This window comes from Canis lupus, chromosome 34 (genome assembly GCF_011100685.1).
Source record: "Canis lupus familiaris isolate Mischka breed German Shepherd chromosome 34, alternate assembly UU_Cfam_GSD_1.0, whole genome shotgun sequence".
In the NCBI taxonomy this organism is placed as follows: domain Eukaryota; kingdom Metazoa; phylum Chordata; class Mammalia; order Carnivora; family Canidae; genus Canis; species Canis lupus.
The window spans coordinates 34,627,443-34,648,583 of NC_049255.1; the positions used below are offsets into that span (position 1 = coordinate 34,627,443).

Here is a 21,141-nt window from a genome sequence, read left to right on the forward strand (position 1 = left end):
CTATGACCCCACGGAGTCAGTACAGAATACTCGAGGTTGGTTCTTGGGTTAACTACCTGAGACCAAGGTTAGGGATCCTTCACCAGCCTGACCTAGCAAGCAACTTTGGGATCGCTTTAAACTTAAAGCCCTTAATCTGTTTAAATCTCAATTTCTTAATTTGTAAAATGGGAATAATACTTGACTTGCCCAGCTCTTTGGGATGGTTGAAGTTTAAACTAGATACACGTCTAAGTAGTCCTGTTTTCTTTTAGAAAATAATTCTGAAATGAAGAGGGAGCTCATGATCTCTACGGTCCTTGCGGATGTAGTGAGCACAGCACCAATTGCTCACACTGCCCTCAGATAATCATTTTCTACACCTCATCCATCTAGTTTTGCTTATAATTACTAAAGTGGGAGAGTAGTACCGAGGAATGAAATGCAGCTCTTCACAAATGCTTGACTCCAGTCTACTTACTGCTGCTTGTACAATGTACCCATGATTTTTACACCATGGAGCCTATTATCTAATGTTCCCTCTGCCCGGAATGTGCTTCTGGTCAGTTCTCCATATTTACATACCTACTGGGAGTGCGCCAGAGAGAGCCATCAGGGACAGGGATGGAGATGAAAAGGGAAATCCCACAATCCCTATTTCTTAGAACGTATGTAGTGTGGGAGAAAGACAAGCACATCAAAAGATAAGGCTGGATAAATCAAGTGGTCAATAGAAGTACCAGTAATACACTGTACTAGAGGACAGAATGAATTTTGGTTTTTTTGTTTTGTTTTGTTTTGTTTTGTTTTTTTTGACAGAATGAATTTTGGCTGGGTGGTGGAAGTAGCATCTGAGCTGGATCTATAAATTATCCAATTCTGTAACGAAAAAATAACTGTTATTTTCTCGTATTTTGAAAGTATCTTTAGGGACATTATCCCACAGTGCTTTGCATAGAGCAGATATGAAATACTTTGAGTTGTGTTAATACCACCATCATCATTAGGAACCCAGGTCATTTTACACACTTCTTCCCCCTTTCATATCTACTTAGACATCAAGATTTGTCCGTTTTTTGTAATTTCCTCTTTTAATTCCTATCACTTACCATTTTGGGTATAAGATTTGACTACTTTATATCTAAACTAATAACTTGTTAACTGATCACCAAATCTCCAAGGACTTCCCAGTCCAATTCACAGTCCAAACTGTGATCACATTCATCTTAAGTTAATTTCCTGTGTCTTCTGTGTTTCGTTCTTTAATTGTTCCCCCTTGCCCACAGGACATTTAACACAAAGACTTCCAGTCCAGTCCCTGGCCTTCATTCGCCTTCCTCGTCATTGCTCTTGGTCTGCTCCCTCTGAGATCCTCATTTCAATAAAACCAGTGTATTAAGCGTGCCTTGAATATGCTTTGTTCACTCTCATCCCTAGGCTCTTGCTCATCTCCATTATGCTTTTCTGGATATCTGCCCTCTTCCTCCTCCTCTACCACACACCTAACCTAATGCCACCCCATTCATGATGGCATAATTTGCTATGCAATCTTTTCTCACAGCAACCTTCTTTCCAGACTTAAATCTATACCACTCATTTGGGACACATGTTGTACTACAAATTGCTCTTCTAACAAGGGAATTATAAAATCACCAAGGTCAAGAATAATGTTTCTTCTAGCATTTAATTTGGCTCTACTCAATATACATGTTATTTGCTTCAGCATTATTTCTCCCCCATCATAGAAATGAAAGTGACGTGGACATTCCAGTAACTGAAATACTTTGTTCTCCCAGATACGTATATAATATCCAGCTTTCTGTCACAAATACTCAAAACACTTTTTTCTAACCATTTTATCTGTATTCAGAAGCATCTTTGGTGTACTATGTTAGGTCCAACTTCTTTAAATTCTGCCTCAGTGATCCACATGTCCTGGAAGGCAGACAGGGATGCAAGAATCGAGCCTCCCATCCACACTGATAGTTTCTTTTCTGGGGGAGCTGTAACCTGCACGGGCGTATTGGCAGGCACCATATTTGCTATATCTTTAACTAGCCGCTTGTCTAAACCAGGGAAAGAGGTTGATCCCCCAGTAAGGATAATATTGGAGAAAAACGAATTCCTGAGATCTGTATCGCATTTCATTATGCTGCTGAAACACAACTTATCGATGCCAGGAGTCTCAAGGTTCAGAAGATGTGGAGAGAAGAGGGCCTCTGGACAATGAAAGAGCTGGTTATGGAGCTTGATCATCTTCCCATCAGGTAGCTGGTAAACTTTCTCCACAGATTCAGGATTCTTGGCCATTTCTTCTTCATAGTTCATTACCACATAACAAGAGGTTTCCTTAATATCTGCGACAATCTTTCTGTCTGCAGCACTAAGCAGCATGATGCCATGGTCCTTCAACAGCATCATGAGGTAGTTGGTGAGGTCAAGGCCTGCCAGATTTAGCTGCTGGACACCATGAGGCAGACAGTAACCCTCGAAGATGGGTACACCCTGGGTAACCCCAGCACCTGAATTCAGCACATAACCAGTTGTGAAGCCAGTGGCAAAGAGAGCCAGCACCCCCTGGATGGACATATAGAAGGCAGGAACCTGTAGATGCTCAAAAAACACTTCAGTGATCTGTTGCCGTTTCGCCAGTGGGTTCAGTGCTGGCTCAGTAATCAAGACTGGGCCATCGCAGGCCTTTAGCTTCAGGTTATGATCATAGATATGCTTCCACATGATCTCCATGTCCCCCCAGGAAGTAATCAGACCGCGCTCCACTGGGTAGCTGTAGGAAAAGCAATAAGATAAATGGCAGCTTTTTATTTTATTATTTTTTTTAATTTTTATTTATTTATGATAGTCACAGAGAGAGAGAGAGAGGCAGAGACACAGGCAGAGGGAGAAGCAGGCTCCATGCACCGGGAGCCCGACATGGGATTCGATCCCGGGTCTCCAGGATCGCGCCCTGGGCCAAAGGCAGGCGCTAAACTGCTGCGCCACCCAGGGATCCCTATTATTTAATTAAATTAAATTAAATTTATTTATTTATTTATTTATTTATTTATTTATTTATTTATTTATTTATTTATTTATTTATTTATTTATTTATTTTACAGTGGTAGCTTTCAATTTCTCCGGCATCTATCCCCTTCAAGCTTGGGTTAATCCCCATATTTATTACCAGTATCCCTTTATGGGTAGTGACCACTGATCAGAAAAGGTAACTGCCAGCAAATGTTAACATAGCTACTCTCCTCTGCAATTTTTGTTGCTTTCCATTTGTCCCTCCTTTAGAAGACAATCCTTTAAATTAAAAAAAAAAAAAAAAAATTGGGCGATTCCTGGGTGGCTCAGTGGCTTAGCGCTACCTTTGGCCTAGAGTGTGATCATGGAGTCCCAGGGGTTGAGTCCCACATAGGGCTCCCTGCATGGAGCCTGCTTCTCCCTCTGCCTGTCTCTGCCTCTCTCTCTCTCTCTCTCTCCCCCTGTGTGTGTGTGTGTTTCTCATGAATAAATAAATAAAATCTTTTTAAAAAAATTGGGAGATCTTTACATAAGAGTACAGCTTTACTATCAATTGGAGAAAATAACCTACATGAGAGGGTACTATGAATTAACTGACATTCTTAATGGACTTGTATCTTATGAACGGTAACTTTATACATTTGAGGACATGTCTCTAGGTGCAGAGAGCAAGTAATGCTCACTCTTTAGGTGTTTCGCACCCTTGGAGATTCGTGGGCTGCACCAGCCGGCTGAGGCTTTCCTGTCCCCCCACTGCCTTAGGCTCGCACCCTTGGGCGCCTTCACCTGGGCTCCCCCGCTCCCCCCCCCCGCCCCCCGGGGGTCCTGCCTGCCGGGAGAAGGCCATACCTAATGGACAGCGCGTTTCTCCTTTCCTGCGCCTGGTCACCCACACACACCTCCACCGCGCCCTTGGCCCCGCCGCCCTGGCCCTTGGGTCGGCCGATAATGTTGGGGTAGACGAACTGGGGCTCCCGCGACCCCGCCAGGCCGGCCTTGATCACGCCGGAGCCGTTGTCGATCACCACCGGGAGCTGGTAGTGGCTCATGCCGCCGCCGCCGCCTCCCGACGGCCGCCCTGGCTGCGCCTGCCCCGGAGAGTGCGGGCCGGGCAGCCTGGGCCGGGTGAGCAGGCCGCGGGGCCTAGAACGCCGCGTCAACAGGCCGCGGGGCCTAGAACGCCGCGTCACAGAGGCCCAGGCCTGACCCCACGAGGCCCGCGCGGCAGGTGCAGGTGCGGCCCCCTGCTTCTCCCGAGCGCTGCCCGCCTGATCGCTGGGCCACGTGCCACCCCCTGGAATCCGGGGATACCAGTATCAGGAAAACCCAACTTTCTTCTCTGAAGACACACATCTAACCCTTTACAAGGAGCTTTGCCTCATGCCTCGATGGGGCGTGCCAAGCAGTTTTCTTTTCCAAATCCTTCGCATCCTGGCTAATAGGTACCTGTCCAGGGGCCTGCCCAGAGGCTCTGGAGTGTGCCCTTGAAGCTAGGAAAAGCTGGGCAGATTTGAAGGAGGAAAGCTGTAGCAGCAGCTTGCTGCATGCTTCTGAAATCCTCTTCAACCTCCTAAAAGGACAAGGAAAGAAGGCTAGGATTTATTTATTTTTTGATTTTCTTTTTGTTTTTGTTTTGAAGGCTAGGATTTAAAGTGGATTTTACACATAGACCCACTAGGGGAAGGGAAGGAAAAATAAGGTAAAGACAGAGAGAGGGAAACCTGGAGAAATCTTAAATCATAGGAAACAACCTGAAGGTAGCTGGAGGGGAGGAGGGTGGGGGTGGGGGTGGGGGTGGGGGTGAGGCAACTGGGTGATGGACTTTAAGGAGACCACCTGATGTAATGAGTTGCCTGGGTGTTACATGCAACTGATGAATCACTAAATTCTATCTATCTCTGAAACTAACACGACACTGTATGTGAACTAACTTGAATTTAAATAAAATCTTGAAAGGAAAAAAAAAGGTGTGTTTTATATATCTTTATTATCCTTTCTATAAACTGGACTAACACTTTGTTGTGTTCCTTCCCTGCGGCTTCCATGCAAAATGTACTCAAATCCAAAATGGTAGACTCTTGCTTTGTCGGATTGGCTGATTAATTGATTTTTTTTTTTTTTTTTTTTTTTAACAATCTTACCAGGTTATCTCCTGGTGTGATACGGAAAAGTCCTTCTCATTTCCTAAAAAATAAGACTTGATTTTTAGGCATAAGGAGGTGTCTGCTTCTTTGCAAGAAAAGTAATATCCCCTAGGTCATACGAAGTTCAGGTTTAGAATAATTTAAGTACATGGAGTGCCAAAACGTGCACCGTGGTGTCTGATTTATTTTTATTTTTATTTTTATTTTTATTTTTATTTTTATTTTTATTTTTATTTTTTTACCCCTTTAATTCTACACACTGTGTAGAGGATTTTAAAACAAGTAGGTAGGTTCAAACCTCTGGTTGGTTGATCTCTGGAAGCAGGGGAGGAAATTCAAGTTATTTACACGTCTCCCCACCAGAGGCTGAAAAGGATCACTTGACTAAGGGCCAGCGGAGGCAGCTGGTGCAGCAGGCCGCTGCGGGAGGGGGGGCCAACGATGCCCCCCATGTGCCCCAGCTGCTCAGCAGGGCGCCTCCGGGAAAGGACACTAAGTAAAGCATCTGTTCCCTGCACAAGAAGGTGTACCCCAAGGAAGTGCAGGGAGCCAATGCCTGGTTTCTACAGCGGCTCCTAGGAGTCTTTGGGGGAAAAAAAAAAAAAAAAAAGAATGCACGCAAATTCCAACTTTCAAATAGTTTCAGCGCTCCACAGTTAGAAGTCAGGTCATTTTCCCTTTCTTGTTTGTTTTGTTTTTCGGTTACAAACTAATGTTTCTTTAACTGCCCAGGAACCTCTCGCTCCTGCGTCCATATGGAGGCTTTTCCGAGCCCCAGGAAGCAGCGAGGTTTCCGTAGTGTAGTGGTTATCACGTTCGCCTAACACGCGAAAGGTCCCCGGTTCGAAACCGGGCGGAAACAAAAGTTTTTGTGTTTTCTGTTTCTTCCTCCTTCAAAACTCAAATTCTTTCAAACAGGGCCGTGAGACTTCCACTAATGGTTCTAGTTTTTAAAATGACGGTCTAAATACAGCAACTTGCGCAACAGTGGGAACTTGAACTTTCACCTTGGTTATGTTACTCAGCAAATGTCTGTAGGGACGGATTTCCACGTGGAAATGCTTCAAAGGTAAAAATTCAACCGCGACCTCCTCCTGAAAAAGAAGGCGACTTCCAGCCTAGAAGATGAGCTCAAACATGCTGTAAAAATGTTAGCCCTAGTTGCCTGCCCAGCACTCTTTGTGTTGTTACAGGTGATTTAGTGGTCCCTTAGGTTTCTCCTTCAGATTGCAAATTCCCGTCTTAGCACCCATTCAAGTTATGATGCTTCCAGCCTTGTATGGTTGGCAGACTTGCCCAGAAATAAGGCCGACTGCTGAACTACCACAAAGTATAAATGAATCTTTTAATGCCACCAACTTTTCTGTTGCCTGTGGAGTCTCTGCTGAAATGAATCAGGATTCCAGCCCTAGGACGAGATGGAAAATGAAAGCATATGTGGTTTGCCAGGACACTGTGGGTTTATATTGATGTGTAACAAGTTGATTTGGAACACTGGAATTCATTCTATTCTGTTTTTTTTTTTTTTTTTTCTTGTAAAGACAACTGTGTTTTTTGTGGTTGTTGTTATTGTTTTTTGTAAAGGCAATTCACTCGTCCCGGGAAGGATCCTTCAGTTATATAAAAGTTTGTTTTATGAAATGTCATGGCTCCATTCATAATTTTGTCTTGTTCTTCCAATTGGTACATACAACTTTCAGAGCTCTCCTATTTGGAAGGCTGGAAGGGCCCAGATTTTTTTGTTGTTGTTGTTTGTTTTTTTAGGGCCCAGACTTTGAAATAGTGTCTTGTTTTCACTGTTTTTTTTTTTTTAACTAAAGCTATATAAAGCTTGTGGATTAAACAATAAATTCCTAAGTTTAAAAATGTCGGCCACTCACTTTTACTTAACCGTCTCAATGCTGCAGGAACCCACTTTTTTTTTTTTTTTTAATAGGTATCTTAGTTAAGCCTATGTTTTTATCCCCTTAGCATCTTTGGCACACTGAGGGTTGGCAAGGGAAATAAATTGGTGAAATTAAAGAAAAAAAAAAAAGGTTGCAAATTCCCCTAAACGCCAGGAAAACCATGTTTTGCCCTTATTTTACACATACTTAGTGTCGTGCTTAGCTGCTTAGCGCCTAGTAGGGACTCATTTCTGAATAAACTGCCGAAGAGGGGGTTCTGACAAAATGTAAAAGTGGAATCGGAAGGATGCAATCTAGAACCAGCCTCAACCTTTATTTCCTTATAAACATAACGGTCGTGGCTTTATTCACAAATATGATTCCCACGGACCAGAGAGAAGGCCAAGAGCCAACAGGATGGCGTTGGGGGGAAAAAATCTCAGAAGAAACAAGGAAGTAAATTCCAGTGGGGACCGTCCTTTCGAATAAAGTCATGAGTAAACATCCGACGGTCCTGACACAAATTTTAACACAAAAAATGAAAATTTTTTTTTTTTTTTTTAGATTTAGGGTGTCCTCCAGGACCAGCGAGAAGCTCACCCTAACACCTTAATAGGGTGTATCCGACTGTTTCTGCGCCTTTTTTGTAGGTCACGCAGAGTCACTGGCATCCTTTCCCTCCGCTGTACAAAATCTGGATTCGATGTAAATCACCGTATTAAGATTTTTCGGGTCCAGACGCAAAACCTTTTCCGGTGTAGAGCCCACCTTCCTGCGGTGATGCGCGTGCCCAGTGCTCCCTACAGGTTTGCTCCGCTGTGCTGCATCTTGTAACGCCAGGTGAGGATATCCCGGAAACTCAGCTACAGTCGGCCGAGGCAAACAAAACCCAGGGGGGTCCCTAGAGCCTTTCGGGTACGTAAGCTGACAAGGGGTGATCCTCCCAGCTCGAGAAACCTCCGCCGGCCGGGAGCCGCGGTGCACAAAGCAGCTGTTTGCACCCGCGGGGGCCGGAGTGACGGGGAGGATGACGGGAGAAACTACAAGCCCCAGCATGCAGTGCGCAACCTGGCTCCTGGAAACAGGACCCCGGCGCGGCGCTGCCGGACCTCTGCCCAGACTGCGAGCGGGCCACCGGCGAGATGCTGACTGTCGGCCCGCCGCGATGTCTGCATGAGGAAGACAAGCGGGGCGCTGTGAATGGGCCCCTAAGTCCCCCTATCCGTGGCGTTCGCGGTTTCGCCGGTGTGGGGGGTGGGGAAGACCCCGGTATGCTGGGAAGTGGAACCTCTGTGGGCCATTCTGGTCTGTGCTCGCCGGACTCGGACCTCCGACGTCCCAGAGCCTCCGGCGTTTCCACGGGACGCCCGGGCCGGATATGAGGTCGCCGTTAGAAGGAAGAAGGAAGAGGCGGGGCGGGGCGCGGTGACGTCCTTCCAAGATGGCGGACAGAGCGTGAAGAAACTGTCCCCCTTCGGATGGCTCTAGGTGAGTTCTTGTTTCACACACACCCCCCCGCTCCCGTCCCCCAGCTTGCCAGTCCCGCTCTCTCCAGACGCTGGGGCTTTGTGGGGGCAGATTTCTTGGGGTTCGAATTCAGGGCGGGGCGGAGATACTACCGTGGGAAGCCTGGGCGAGGCAGCCCGGCGCCGGCCTTGGCCGCAGCCTCTGCCGTGGGAGCTGGAGGTGGCGGCAGCTGGGCGAGGGGCAGTGCGGCCCAAGGCGGGAGAGCCCGGCTCCGGTTGTCCCTGCCCGGTGCGGCCCCGGGTGGAGGAGCGGGAGCGGGAGGGCGCGGCCTCCTCGGGGCGGCCGGCGGAGCCCTGACAACTCCGGGCTCTGCGCGTCTCCGCCCCCCGGGCCCCCGCCTCGCCTTCTGGAGCAGCTGTGTGCACCGCGGAGACTAACAGGTTGCGGTGACTTGAGAGCAATTTTAAAGAACTCATACCGTGTTGTTTTTTTTTTTTTTTCCCCCACCATCTGTTCAAAGGAGTCATTTCTTAGTTCGATTTTTTTTTTTTTTGCCAGCTCGCGCATGCGCCCTGAGCTTGAAAGTCTGAAGGTCCATCTGCTGCAAAAGCGTGTAATTTTGCGGTTCTCTCCCCCCCCCCCCCCCCGCAGCTGGTGCAGTTTTTCGTTCATCGCCATTTATCGATGTGCCCGAAGCGCTGTGTTCGTTGGCCGAGATGTAACAGATAGACAGGAGCTTAGCCTTAGGCCTTCCTCCTAACTGTTGTCTTTGATAAACCAGGACTGGCTGTATTTTTGTCCGTATTCTGTCCCACGGCCCTTGTCCCCTTACCCGTTGCTTGGGTGAGACGTTTGATGAAAACTTAGGGTTACTGACTTCCTCGTTCTTTTTTGTCTTTTAGAACAAGGGGTAAAATTCCATTCTGGTATCAAAATGCAGTATTCGCATCACTGTGAGCACCTTTTAGAGAGACTGAACAAACAACGGGAAGCGGGTTTTCTTTGCGACTGCACCGTAGTGATTGGGGAATTCCAGTTTAAAGCCCACAGGAATGTGCTGGCCTCGTTCAGTGAGTATTTCGGTGCGATCTACAGAAGCACTTCTGAGAACAATGTCTTCCTTGATCAGAGTCAGGTGAAGGCTGATGGATTTCAGAAACTGTTGGAGTTTATATACACAGGAACTTTAAATCTTGACAGGTAAAGTACACATTTTTATGTTCACTTACAAAAGCTAGTCAGCAGTCTGTGGAACTTAACTGTATCTGTATTTTTCCCCATTCAGTCCCTTCCCTCGGAGTCTTCATCCATGGATGTGCGCATGCTGTTGTTGTTTCTCATAAAGAAGTCAGTATTGGGGCGCCTGGGTGGCTCAGTGGGTTAAGAGGCTGCCTTTGGCTCAGGTGGGGATCGCAGGGTCCTGGGATGGAGCCCTGCATCAGGCTCCCTGCTCCTCCGGCAGTCTGCTTTTCCCTCTCCCTCTCCTTCTCCCTTTTCTCCTCCCCCTGCTCATGCTCGCGCTCTCTCACATGCTCTCGCTCGTGCACTCACTCTCTCTCTCTCTCTCTCTCTCAAATAAGATCTTAAAAAAAAGTATTACTGATTTGGGATGGACATTTCTTAAACACAAAAAGCACAGGTGAAGAAAGAAGGGTGGTCCTCTGTGTTCGCTTAATAGAACTCTCATGTCTGACCTTAGATAGCAACGTGCAGGACTGCTTGCTGATCTTTATTCAGAAAAATAATTTCCTTGCAGTGTAAAGGGCAGTGACTCCTGTAATCTCTGTAGAGCTGCCAGCACTGATGCTTAACTCAGATCCAAGGAGCTAAAATGCGGTCTCTAAAACGCCTATTGCTGCCACTGTCACTAACAGGAATCTGATACTGCAGGCGCTGTGTGGACGAGCTAGATCATGAGTCTGAACCTAGTGCATTTAGGCGTTGTGGAGGGGAGAAGAGGGGATAATATCCCTGGCTCTCCTCTACCTCTTATGGGAATGTGAACATGACTGGATCATATTCTGATGGAAAAAGATGACGAGTGTTGGAGTTAGATGTAGCTTGTCAGTCACTGTGTTTCTGAGCAAGATGCAACCCCTGAGGGCCTCAGTTTCCCCATCTGTAAACACGAGATGGTGACAACTACAATGGTGCTGCTGTGAAGATGCAGGATTTCCTTGAAGGCCCTCTTCCCTGTGAACATTAGTTTCCTCTATTTTCTCTTTTCTACTCTCCTTTCTCTAACTCCACAAATTTTGGAGAAAACTTAGTAGAGAAACCAAAAGGAAACAAACCTCTGAAATTCTGCCACCCTCTGATAATCACGTTTAACATTTTGATAAATATGCTTTCATCCTTCTCCAGATAATCTCTGTATACACACATAGACGTTAAGCAGAATCCCTCTCTCCGTTTTACACGGCAGCTTATTGTGGAACTGTACTTTAAAAAGCTAGAAACAGGATGCTCCTTAATCCTTTTGAAAAGGAAACATACACTCTGGAATTAGTTTTAAATTTTGGTGTAATGAAATCTTTGAGTCAGTTCTGTATGAGTTGATTAAAGGAACAGACAAGTGTTCTAGGTTAACCTACATGACAAATTATTTAAATTTACTGAACAGTTGACTCCACAGGTGCCTCTTATCTAAATATTTAGAATATATAATATGAAACAACTGTAAAACTAATAAATTTTGGTTGGTCTTCAATTTAGTGGTTTCCCTTTCTCTATTAGCTTTTCCAGAACAATTTTGAATTGATCTGAACACACTGAAGAGCAGCTTACTTTGAACCTTCATGCAAAGAACCAATGTGAAAGAGCCAAATTTTTGCTCAATCTTTTTTGGTACATATCTTTACTGGGAGCTAGTGGTTTGAGCCCAGTCACAAATATGAAAAGGCTTACATCAAAAGTAGGAAGTTTTAGAAAACAAAAACAAAAAAGTAGAAAGTTTGTACAACTTAGTGATTAAGCTTGGTGAAAAAAACAAAATAATAGAGAATTAAGTGGATTCACAGGCCAGATTTCCTTGGTCACCTGTTAGTTCTAACACATAGTGATCTTGTACAAGTTACTTTCTTTGGACCTCTGAGCCTTCCTTTGTATATAAATTGGGATTACTATAGATTGCATAGACATGTCCAGAGGATTAAATGAACTATTCATGTAAAGTATTTACCCATATACCTAGCAATATGTAATGAAATGACTTTCAGGGACTGTTCAAAGATGAAACAAGTTTCAAGCACTGTAACTTCATGCTTGTAAACATCAGATTATTTGTTGATGTAAACAAATACTGATTGGTGCTTTTAACTGTAACTGTGGTTATAGGCTGTCTACGAAATAGATGAATAATTTGTACAAAATACTGTATCAGTACTGAACACTTAATGTGCTACTCAGTGCTAGTTTCTTTTGTTCTTAAAGGCTACCAGACTTTGTTATGTGTTTGATGCTTCATTTTATGGAGCACTAAGTGTAATTATGATTTGAGGCCTAAGTATAATAAGTGATCAGTTTGGCTTCATTCTAGTGGTATCTCTCATTTATTGTAATTTAAGAATAGACTATGTAACAAAATTAATTAAAATGCCTAAGGAATAATAACATTTTTGGGAAGTGATGATGCTACTGTATACATGGCAAAAAAATATTTGGTATAAGAGATGAACAAGATTGTGTTTATATTTGTAGCATTTGTGCTATATCTTTGCAAATAGAGAATTAGTTTCAAAGGTCATTCATTATATATTCCAAAATTATAGCTGGAGGACATAAGAAAATAAATCTTTAAGTAATGTTTTTTCATCTAGAGGAAAGACTCCATTTGCAAATAGATAATATTCCAAAAGTTTTTTTATAATATGTTTAGGAACTTCAGGTATATTTTCCCAGAGAATAAAATATTCCCTATATTTGTGTACTTGTGATTAGGTTTTCAAACTGGCCTATAAACCTATTTAATCTATAATGAGCAGAGAAATGATTGTGTATAGAAAGAAAGGCAGTTTTTTAAAAGCCAGTGTAATGTTAAATTAAAAAAGAGGAAACATACAGGTGGCACTTGAAGTAAAGAAGCTTTCATTAGATGATGAGAAAATGGATAGAGATCTATAGATACTGGAGTATACATTCAAAGACCTAAGTGGTTCATGACACTAGTTAATTTTTTATTTCATTTCAAATTTTACTTTTTTTTTTTTAATAAAAAAAGATGTTCTAATAGCACTACATATTATCAGCCATGATTAAAACCATTTTCTGGCTCATATATATAATGAAGGAGGGTAAAAAGAAAAGTTTCTTCCTGAAGAGTTTAATATTATTTGGGGGAAATGGCAAGTAGGAAGGTTACTTGAAGGGTATGTTTGTGTGCATGTATATCCATCCTCAGATAACTAAAAGGGTCCTATTTTTGTATTAATACCAACTCAACTCTCAGATTTTATAGCTAAGAAAAATCAAAGTGCCCAGAGGTACTGACTTACCCTGATTAATTCACCTAGTAATGCCAGAGCCAGTGCTAGAGTAATCAATTTTTCACTACGTTGTAAACTTCTGGGGGGCAGGGACTATTTGATATTTCTTAATATCCCTCTTAGTGTACCACACACAGTAGATGACCAGTAAATTTTGACTGGAACATTGAACAGTGTGAACTGAAGTCTTTCTATGTAATTCTAATAATGACAGACTCCAACTACTGAGGGTTGAGTCTCTCTCTCTCTCTCTCACACACACATTGGACAGTTTTTAGAGATTAGTGTATTCTAAATCCTTGTTCTTTCCAAGTATAATCAACAAAGCAGCAGCATTGGCATCACCAGCAAGTGTGTTAGAAATGCTGACACTTTGGTCCCACCACAGGCCTTACCACAGAATCTGAATCTACATTTAACAAGACATCTGAGTGACTCACGTGTGTGGGAAAGTTTGAGAAGCACAGTTAAAGTCCCTCACGGGAGCAGAGCAACTTGCTGTTGCCAGTCCAGGAAAGGTGCTTGCTATCTGAATAGGTCTCAGGATGAATGAGAGAAGTCAGCAAGTTGCCAACAGCTACTTTTGTGTTTCAAGTGTTTTTTAAGACATGCAGTAATTTTAACATTTTATTTTCCCCTAGTAGTACATATGTAGTATGTAACTATTCAAGTTCTGCAAAACGGAGATTTTTGCCTACACATATTCTGAATGAGTACTTCTGAATGAGTAAATGCATTTTTGTAAATCTGTTCTTTTAGTTATGTGTTTTTCATCATTCTGCTTCATTAGGTTTTGTGTGAAAAGACATTGAAATATATGTACAGCTCTGTTTCACAAAGTTTTTCTTTGCTCAGAATATTGTCATTTAGCCTTGTTTCCTTACAGTTGGAATGTTAAAGAAATTCATCAGGCCGCTGACTATCTCAAAGTGGAAGAGGTGGTCACTAAGTGTAAAATAAAGATGGAAGATTTTGCTTTTATTGCTAATCCCTCTTCTACAGAGATATCTAGTATTACTGGAAACATTGAATTGAATCAACAGACTTGTCTCCTTACTCTACGGGATTATAACAGTCGGGAAAAATCAGAAGTGTCTACAGATTTAGTTCAGGCAAATCCTAAACAAGGGACTTTAGCAAAGAAGTCTTCTCAAAATAAAAAGAAGAAGAAGGCCTTCAGCTCCCAGAAAACAGGACAGAATAAAACAGTGCAATATCCCAGTGACATTTTAGAGAATGCATCTGTTGAGTTATTTTTAGATGCAAATAAATTATCCACACCTGTAATAGAACAAGTTGCACAAAGAAATGATAATTCAGAACTCGAGTTGACATCAGTCGTGGAAAACACTTTTCCAGCACAAGATATTGTGCAAACTGTTACAGTGAAACGGAAACGTGGAAAATCACAGCCAAACTGTGCTCTGAAAGAACACTCTATGTCCAACATAGCCAGTGTCAAGAATTCTTATGAGCTGGAGAGCTCTGGGGAAGAGCTGGATCAGAGGTATTCCAAGGCCAAGCCAATGTGCAACACATGTGGGAAAGTGTTTTCGGAAGCCAGCAGTTTGAGAAGGCACATGAGAATACATAAAGGAGTTAAACCTTATGTCTGCCACTTGTGTGGAAAGGCATTTACCCAGTGTAACCAGCTGAAAACACATGTAAGAACTCATACAGGTAAGACTGGTTTGTGGGAGATACACTTGTTTATATGCTGTGGCTGAAACAATATTTTTGTACAGAATAAATTAATATGCAGTGTTGACTTTGTGACCAACATTTGGTATATACTTGCATTCACAAAGTATTTAGCATGTTAGAGTATTGAAAATTTCTTTGTAATGGTGACCAAGTATTTAATGGCTGTTTGTTTTATTGCTGCTGATAACCCTGGGGTCCTAATGTATGAGGTCTTTCTACCATTTTCCCTCATAGTTAAACATAAGCTTGATTCTAGCTTGCTAAGTATTTAACAGAGACAAAGATTAAGAGAACTGAAAAAACTAGTTACAACTCAGGACAACTCTCAGACTTTGTCAACACATCTCACCTCCTGCTGCCCAGAATTTGTCAACTTCTGAATGTGTTTCTTTAGAATTACACATACTTTCATTCCTCAGCCTCTACATTTACCTTTGTTGGTACACTTAGATTTTACTTTTTAAGATGCAGTATGTATTTCTCTCATTGATCACCTTTCACTATTATGAGTTGAGAAACTCTGATTTAATTCTACCATTGTTTTCAGTAGACAATCTGGAGAAAATCCTATTTGCCTCTTTATTTCTAGCAGTTAACATTTTTGAATACTGAGAATAGTACTGTTGATAAACTCTTGAAAGCTTATGTGGCTCAAGCAACTAAAACAAGATCTCCTTTTAAATATAAATTGTATTTGCTTGTTCTTTTAGGTGAGAAGCCATACAAATGTGAATTGTGTGATAAAGGATTTGCTCAGAAATGCCAGCTGGTCTTCCATAGTCGTATGCATCATGGTGAGGAAAAACCCTATAAATGTGATGTATGCAATTTACAATTTGCAACTTCTAGCAATCTCAAGATTCATGCAAGGTAAAAAACAAAAAAATAAGTTGTTTGATCTTTGAGTCTGTTGTCCACCACAGTCTTTTGAATAGACTACTTTATTAGCACTCAGGATAGTAGAGTTCTAATTGTGGCTCCATCATTAAATTTTCTTAGAATGGTCGAGGAACCAGAAGGAAGCCATGGTGACTAGAGAGGGATGATAAGGGAGAGAAATGAGATCAGAATGGCGATAAGACTTATAGATGGCATAAGGTTTTATAGGCCTAAAGCTTTTACTCTCGCGATTGGGAAGTAGGTGATGTGATCTTGCTTGCATTTTAAGGGGATGACTCTGGCTGCTGTATTAGAGGAAAAAGTGTAAGATTGTAAGAGTAGAAGCAAAGCTACCAGTTAGGAAGCTATAGGTAAAACTCAAGTGAGAGTGGTAATGATTTAGGCCAAAGTGGTAACAGTGGTAGAGATAAGAAGTTGTCAGATTCTGGACATATTTTTAAAGGTAGAACAACAAAATTTGCTGCAGATTGGATGTAGGGTATGAAAGAAGCAAAGAAGAGTGGGATCAAAGATGATTCTGAGGCTTACAGCCTGCACCTGAGAAGATGAAATTACTATTAACTGAAATGGAGATTTGTGGGTAGAGCAGTTGAAGAGAGAGTACAGGCATTCAGAGTAGACATCTGAACATAGTAAACTTGTGGTGACTCTTAGACATCTGAATGGAGTTGTACATTGGTTATGTAAGTCTATAGTTCAGAGGACTGGTTTGAGCTGAAGATAGAAATGTGGGAGTCTTCAGCATATAGATAGTATTTAAGGCTATAACACTGAATGAGGTCACCCAGAGAATGAATGTGGATAGAAAAGAGATCAAAGGACTGAATCATGAGGCACTCAGAGGTGACTAGGAAGGAGCAGCCAGTATCGGAGGAAAACCTAGACTGCCCTGGAATCCAAGAGAAGGAAATTATTCCAGAAAGGAGCAATCAGCTATGTCAAATTCTGATGATAGGGAGGTGACGATTGAGAATTAACTATTGGATTTAGTAGAGTGAGAGGTCAGCAGTGCTCTTGACAAGCAATGTTAGCAGAAGCTAGTAGAGAAGAGATTGGTAAAGAAGAAATGAAGGTAGAACACTTGGAAATTCAAATTTTTGATAAAGGGGAGCAGAGAAATGGAGGAGCAAGAGGTCTAGGGTCTTTTTAAATATTGAAGACATTAATATATTTGTATGCTGCAGTACAATGAGATGGGAAAACTGAATGGTGGAGGAAATTACAGGAATGATATCATTAAGCAAGGGGGATACTATCTTAATTATGCAAATGGTAGTAGTTGGATTTAGATGAACTGTCACCCTCATGTTAGAGTTAACCAGAAGGACAGCAAATACATAGATGCAGATGGCCATAGGCAGAGAGTTTGGATGGTGGAAATTTTCTTCTGATTGCTTAAATTTTTCTCAGTAAAACAGGAAGCAAGGCCATCCACTAAGGATGAGGATGGGTGAGGAAGTGCTGGAGGTTTAAGGAAAGAATTTTGAAGAGTGAGTGAATGGACAAGTGAAAATAATTGCCTGTGGTATTAGGGGCACACTTGACAACCATATAAAGATGATGGTAAAATGTTTTTAACTGATCTTAGAACAGATAATAACCAAAACATTTATTTTTGACAGTATACATTGAAACTGTTGATTTTAAATACACGTTTTTGGACTGTTAAGATGAAGTAAAATACTGTGTGAAAATTGTATGAAAAATGCTTATTATATAGGTTGGACCCAAATTGTTCTACTTACCAGCATGTACTTTATATTTATTTATGAATAGGAAGCATAGTGGAGAGAAGCCATATGTCTGTGATAGGTGTGGACAGAGATTTGCTCAAGCCAGCACATTGACCTATCATGTTCGTAGGCATACTGGAGAAAAGCCTTATGTGTGTGATACTTGTGGGAAGGCTTTTGCTGTCTCTAGTTCTCTTATCACTCATTCTCGAAAACATACAGGTAAGATTTTGACAGAGATGTTTAAAATAAGGAAAGTTGTAAATAAAAGAAAGAAAAAGGGAAATTGAACCCTTAAAGAAAATAGATTACAGACTTTGTGTTGTATATCTGTTGTGTTTGTGCTTGTTGAAACTTCTTGTGTTTGTGGTTTTCACATAAATATTAGGTTTAAAAGCAGACATTTTCTAGATAATAATAGTGGGTAGAATTTTTTATCTATCTTCTATGTATAGTAGAATCAGATAATTTTGACAATATATAAACTTGAGTTGAGACATATTTTATGACCTTAGAAAAAATCCTTAGCCTCTTGTTTCACTTCTCTTGAATAAAACAAGAGTGAAATCACAGGGTGGGGGGGTGGGTTTAGGTGGAACATTGATTTTTATGACTTCTTAGGACTTGTCCTACGCAGACATTCTAAGATTGGTAAATTTAACGGTACTTTGAATGCAGAGTATCAGTTTTGAAGCAAATTATACTCAAAGACTTTCAGTTTGATAGGGTACTTTTTAAAATAGGTCTTTCCAAAATAATAATATTTCTCTTAATAATATGGTTAAGATAGGAAGAATTAAAGTAATGGATTGATGAATTTTTAATCTTGTTTGTAATCATATAAAAATTGAACTTCTTGCCCAACTCTAGTCTACTGGAGGATATTTGCAGAAATAAAGTTTTATTCTATGAAAGGGATCAGGTTACATGAACAGTGTAAAATAATTAATATTCATCTAAGTCAGATCACACTGAAGATACCTCTAAAATACAATATATAAAGAGGTTTTAATTTACATAAATTTTAGAACAGGTTACTTTAGATTATTGTAATTGATAAATATTATATTGGTATAGTACACCACTTCGCTATCTTTTATTTTCCATCTAGGTGAAAAACCATACATATGTGGTATTTGTGGGAAAAGTTTTATTTCCTCAGGAGAGCTCAACAAACACTTTCGATCCCATACAGGTCTGTGTTTAGGGAGAACGTATTATTTTTTGTTCTCTCTAATTTCTTTTTATGTAAGCCTTGACTTTAAACCATTATGGACTATGTGGTATCTAGTCTTACTCTACCTGTCGCAATATTTTAATGTATAAATATCAAGTTTTTATTTGCTTTGGTTTTTTTTAGTTACTTGGAGTAGTATTAATTAAATTTGGTCTAGAATTGTATAGATTTTCTAATAGATAATAATAGTTCTTAAATGGTTTGGATTCAGTTACACAAGTGTATCAAGAAATGAAAAGGAATAGATAATATAGATAATACCAAGATAATATCAGATTATTCTCATCAAGTAATGTTCAGTTCAGTAAGCATATTTCCAGAATTTTAGTATTGCCATGTAAATACTAATATTTACAATATTAGTATTGTGTAATAGTATTGTGTAGTATGAAAGAAATATGGAACAAATAAATTAAAACGAAGGAAAATGCCATTTTGAAAATGTACTATTTTCATTTTTAAAATTATTCCTTATAATTCCTATTTAGAATAGTATGAGCACCTGGTAGATATTTAATAGTCTATGTTCTCATGCTCCTTAGTTTATAAAGCATTGAACAGCTTTTATTTCAAAGGAATTATAATTTTGTAGCATTTTATTGTCCCTATTTTTCTAATTTGTAAGCTACCAGAAAGCAGAAACTGTAATTACACATTTTTTCCCCCTTACCCTGTTCCTCTTAGGGTCTGGCATATAACTGACACTTACTAAATATCTAATAGAAATAAAAGAGTAAGTTAAATTTCTGTTAATGAAAATGCTCAACTTTCCCAGAAATTGGAGATGCTTTGTATAAAGAAGTGTCTAATGTGTATAGTTTCATTTCACTATATTATAACCAAGTGATTAAAAAGGTCCTTTGAAACTAAATTTAAACAGTATAGTAAATGTCTGCATTGTGTTCATAGACATTGATATTTTTGTCTTAGCTTCTAAAATATTGAGTTTAAACTTTTTAACTTGCTTTTCAGGAGAAAGGCCATTTATCTGCGAATTGTGTGGAAATTCTTACACAGATATTAAAAATTTAAAGAAGCACAAAACAAAAGTCCATTCCGGTAAATGTTTGTGTTTTATAAAAATTTGGTGTTCTCCTGTTGGTGCTATTCCTAAATTGTTGAGATGCACAGTATAACAGTTGAAATTAGATGTATGTTTTTGGAAGCTAAATATATATTTATTAGGAAGCTTTATAACTTGTAAATAAGTCACTAAGAATATCTTTCCATATTGACTTTCTAATAAACAGTACTTGAAATATTTCCTCTTTTAAAAAGCTGATTTATGAAGTTCAAGAATGAAACAATATTAAAAAATATGTATCATTATTCTTCATATTAGTCTGAGTTACCTAGGAATTATTAGTTTTTCTTCTCTTCTCTTCTCTTCTCTTCTCTTCTCTTCTCTTCTCTTCTTTTCTTTTCTTTTCTTTTCTTTTTTCTTTTCTTTCGTTTTGTGAAGAAGGCATTATGAACCCTAATCCAGAAACATTGAATAGGAAATAGGGTAATGAGTAGTCCCAGATTGGTACATAAAAATGGAAAGCCAGACTACAAAATTTTAAATCTGTTGCTTAAAATGAATCCTTCAAAAAGTTGTACTGTGTCACAATTAGAAACAAAACCCTAGGCTTCTTCAGAGTACAGAGATGTTAACAAGTCTACTGAAACATCATAAGGATTAAGTCAGGAACATCTGAAAACTGCAGTGTTAGTTCAGCAAACATTAAATGCCTCTACCTCCAAAATACACATAACTGCAAGATAAAGTTGAACAAGGCACAGTCTTAGTCCTCAAAGAGTGTACAATCTGGTGTGGGAGACCAGAAATCTAAATAACTGTGATTATAAGAAAAATGTAAGGTATAATGGAGATACAAAAGTGTGAAGGAAGAGATTAAATCCTTCTGAGGTGAATATTGGAAAGGCTTAATTCTACGGAACTGGAAGGAAAGAGTTCAAAGGATAGAGATAGGAAAAGGAAGGTTTGTCCCAGGCAAAGAGAACATTGTAAAGAGAGTCATTGGGACAAGAAGTGCAGGTTATATTCTTGGCTAGTTGAACTGAAGAGTGGTTTGGCAAGAACAGAGAGAATTATAATTTTATAGAAGTAAAAATGCAGTTTTGTCTAATAAAGACAAGGAGATTGAAATCATGTAAATACCTTGGAGTGACAGGAGCATGGTAAAGCTCATGGGAACTTTGAAGGCACAAGTGTATCATAGTCAGTGTGATAATCACTCCCTTACATAGAGCAGAATTTCTCACTTCTGAAAATATACAAAAGTGCCATGCCCCTGAACTTGAACTCAGAGAATAGCATGAATTACTTATTAATACATCAGTGAATAAATTTATTATGAGTGTAGCACTATTATTAAGTACTTTGAAGGAATTAGAGAAGCATAACTTGACATTTACCCTTAAGGAATTTATAGTCTGGTTGAGAATTCAGGGCATCTAAAGTAGAATGTTCAGTAGCAATAAGAGAGATGTCACAAGATGATACATGAAAAATTGACAAGTGAACAATAAAATAGAAATGCTTACTCTAGAATAATTAAGTCCATTTTCAGTTCAAGT

General features: G+C 40.3%; 2 protein-coding genes and 1 non-coding gene across 8 annotated transcripts in view; 2 read left to right on the top strand and 1 right to left on the bottom strand.

Annotated features, from left to right (window-relative positions):
• Positions 1–1,644: 1,644 nt before the first annotated feature.
• ACTRT3 (actin related protein T3) lies at positions 1,645–4,105 on the bottom strand. Its single transcript, XM_038583281.1, has 2 exons — positions 3,853–4,105; positions 1,645–2,764 (listed from the first exon to the last, which is right to left on the bottom strand). Exons 1-2 carry the CDS (start codon positions 4,050–4,052, stop codon positions 1,846–1,848), a joined length of 1,119 nt encoding a protein of 372 aa, XP_038439209.1. The 5' UTR covers positions 4,053–4,105; the 3' UTR covers positions 1,645–1,845.
• Positions 4,106–5,936: 1,831 nt separating this feature from the next.
• TRNAV-AAC lies at positions 5,937–6,009 on the top strand. Its single transcript has one exon. It is a non-coding gene; the product is annotated as a tRNA-Val (tRNA).
• Positions 6,010–7,885: 1,876 nt separating this feature from the next.
• Positions 7,886–21,141, top strand: part of MYNN (myoneurin) — a 33,355-nt gene continuing 20,099 nt past the window's right edge. For 4 of the 6 annotated variants that reach the window (XM_038583836.1, XM_038583837.1, XM_038583838.1 and 1 more), the window contains exons 1-7: positions 7,890–8,521; positions 9,403–9,700; positions 13,871–14,664; positions 15,399–15,558; positions 17,365–17,543; positions 18,433–18,516; positions 19,531–19,617. In XM_038583836.1, the coding sequence (XP_038439764.1) occupies positions 8,512–8,521; positions 9,403–9,700; positions 13,871–14,664; positions 15,399–15,558; positions 17,365–17,543; positions 18,433–18,516; positions 19,531–19,617 (1,612 nt within the window). In that variant the 5' untranslated portion in view covers positions 7,890–8,511. Of the gene's footprint in view, positions 8,522–9,402; positions 9,701–13,870; positions 14,665–15,398; positions 15,559–17,364; positions 17,544–18,432; positions 18,517–19,530; positions 19,618–21,141 lie in introns of all 6 variants that reach the window. The other 2 variants (XM_038583834.1, XM_038583839.1) reach the window with 2 other exon arrangements.